This window comes from Plasmopara halstedii, assembly GCF_900000015.1.
Source record: "Plasmopara halstedii genome assembly, contig: Scaffold_2881, whole genome shotgun sequence".
Lineage (NCBI taxonomy): Eukaryota > Oomycota > Peronosporomycetes > Peronosporales > Peronosporaceae > Plasmopara > Plasmopara halstedii.
In genome coordinates, this window is record NW_020189786.1 from 400222 (window position 1) to 401447 (window position 1226).

The following is a 1226-nucleotide window of genomic DNA, read 5'->3' on the forward strand; positions in this document are numbered from 1 at the left end:
CACAGAAAAGATTCCCTTTTACGTTAATTCATTGGGAAGCGTGGCCTACGAGCAGATCCCGCTAAGGACAACGCCATTGTAAACTGACCTATTCCAGTGAACCAGATGGACTTGCGCAAGTGGCTTGATCTCACCAACTACTTGCACAAGTACAATGTAAACTACGAAGAAATGGCCCGGCCACTATTTGATCATCTTAAAAAGGATACGGAATGGTGTGGAACACCGAGCATCAGGAGGCTTTTCACGGTGTCAAAGACAGCCTCCTGCATGCACCAATACTGGCGCTACCAGATGATCGTTCTTTCAGCGTCGTTTGTGACGCTTCGGACTTTGCCATCGGCTGTGAACTACTGCAAGTAGACGTCGAGGAGCGAGATCGGGTGATCGCCTTCAAATCTCGACAGCTCGAAGCTGCAGAGAAAAAAAACAGTTCATGACAAGGAGCTACTTGCGATGAAGTATGCACTTGTCAAGTTCAGAGTCCACCTGCTCGGCTCCAGGCCGCTTGTGATCTACACGGATCATTCGTCGTTACGCACTGCGACTCAGTCGCCCCACCTCTCACAGAGTACGGTTAGATGGCTATCCTTCTTTACGGAGTATAACTTTGAGGTGAAGTATAAGCCGGGAAAGCAAAATGCTTTGGCTGATGCAGACCAGACCATGAGCTTGCTCATGTTATAACCGTAACGTTGTCTGACAGATTTGATCCGCACCGCGTATGCGGGTGATGGATTGTGTGTAGCAAGGAGTTTGGAAACTCGGAAAAGACATTGTCATCAAGATTGTGTGCACATTGCACCGATATTCGTTGAATATTGGCTTGCTATATCATAGCACCGATTCAACGGATACACTACAAATTGCGATTCCTCATGATAAGGATTCGAAATACCGCATCCTCTATGAGGCTCACGACATGCCACTCAGTGGTCATCTCGGTCGTGGGAAAACGTACAACTTTGTGAGTCTCCACTATTGGTGATTTACGCTGTACAAATGGACAAGCACCTATGTGCGCACGTGTGAGACGTTTCAACAAGTGAGACCCTCTCCAAATGCAGCTGCGACGCTGGCCAGCTTACTGGTACCCACTGGGAGCTGAAGTCCATGATTTTGGACTTTGTGTCTTGTCTGCCAAAAGATTCGGCAGGCAACACGGGTCTCGTGGTATTCGTCGACCGGTTGAGCAAGATGGCTCATTTGGCGGCGGTGCCAGACAC

The 1226-nt window shown here is 48.8% G+C and overlaps 1 protein-coding gene across 1 annotated transcript in view; it reads right to left on the bottom strand.

Moving 5' to 3' along the window:
• Window positions 1–1202: 1202 nt before the first annotated feature.
• PHALS_05170 (polyprotein) overlaps window positions 1203–1226 on the bottom strand; it is a gene marked incomplete at both ends in the record, with an annotated part of 905 nt that continues 881 nt past the window's right edge. The window contains one exon of the mRNA XM_024718849.1: window positions 1203–1226. This exon is cut by the window's right edge and continues 645 nt beyond it. Coding sequence (XP_024584207.1) covers window positions 1203–1226 — 24 coding nt within the window.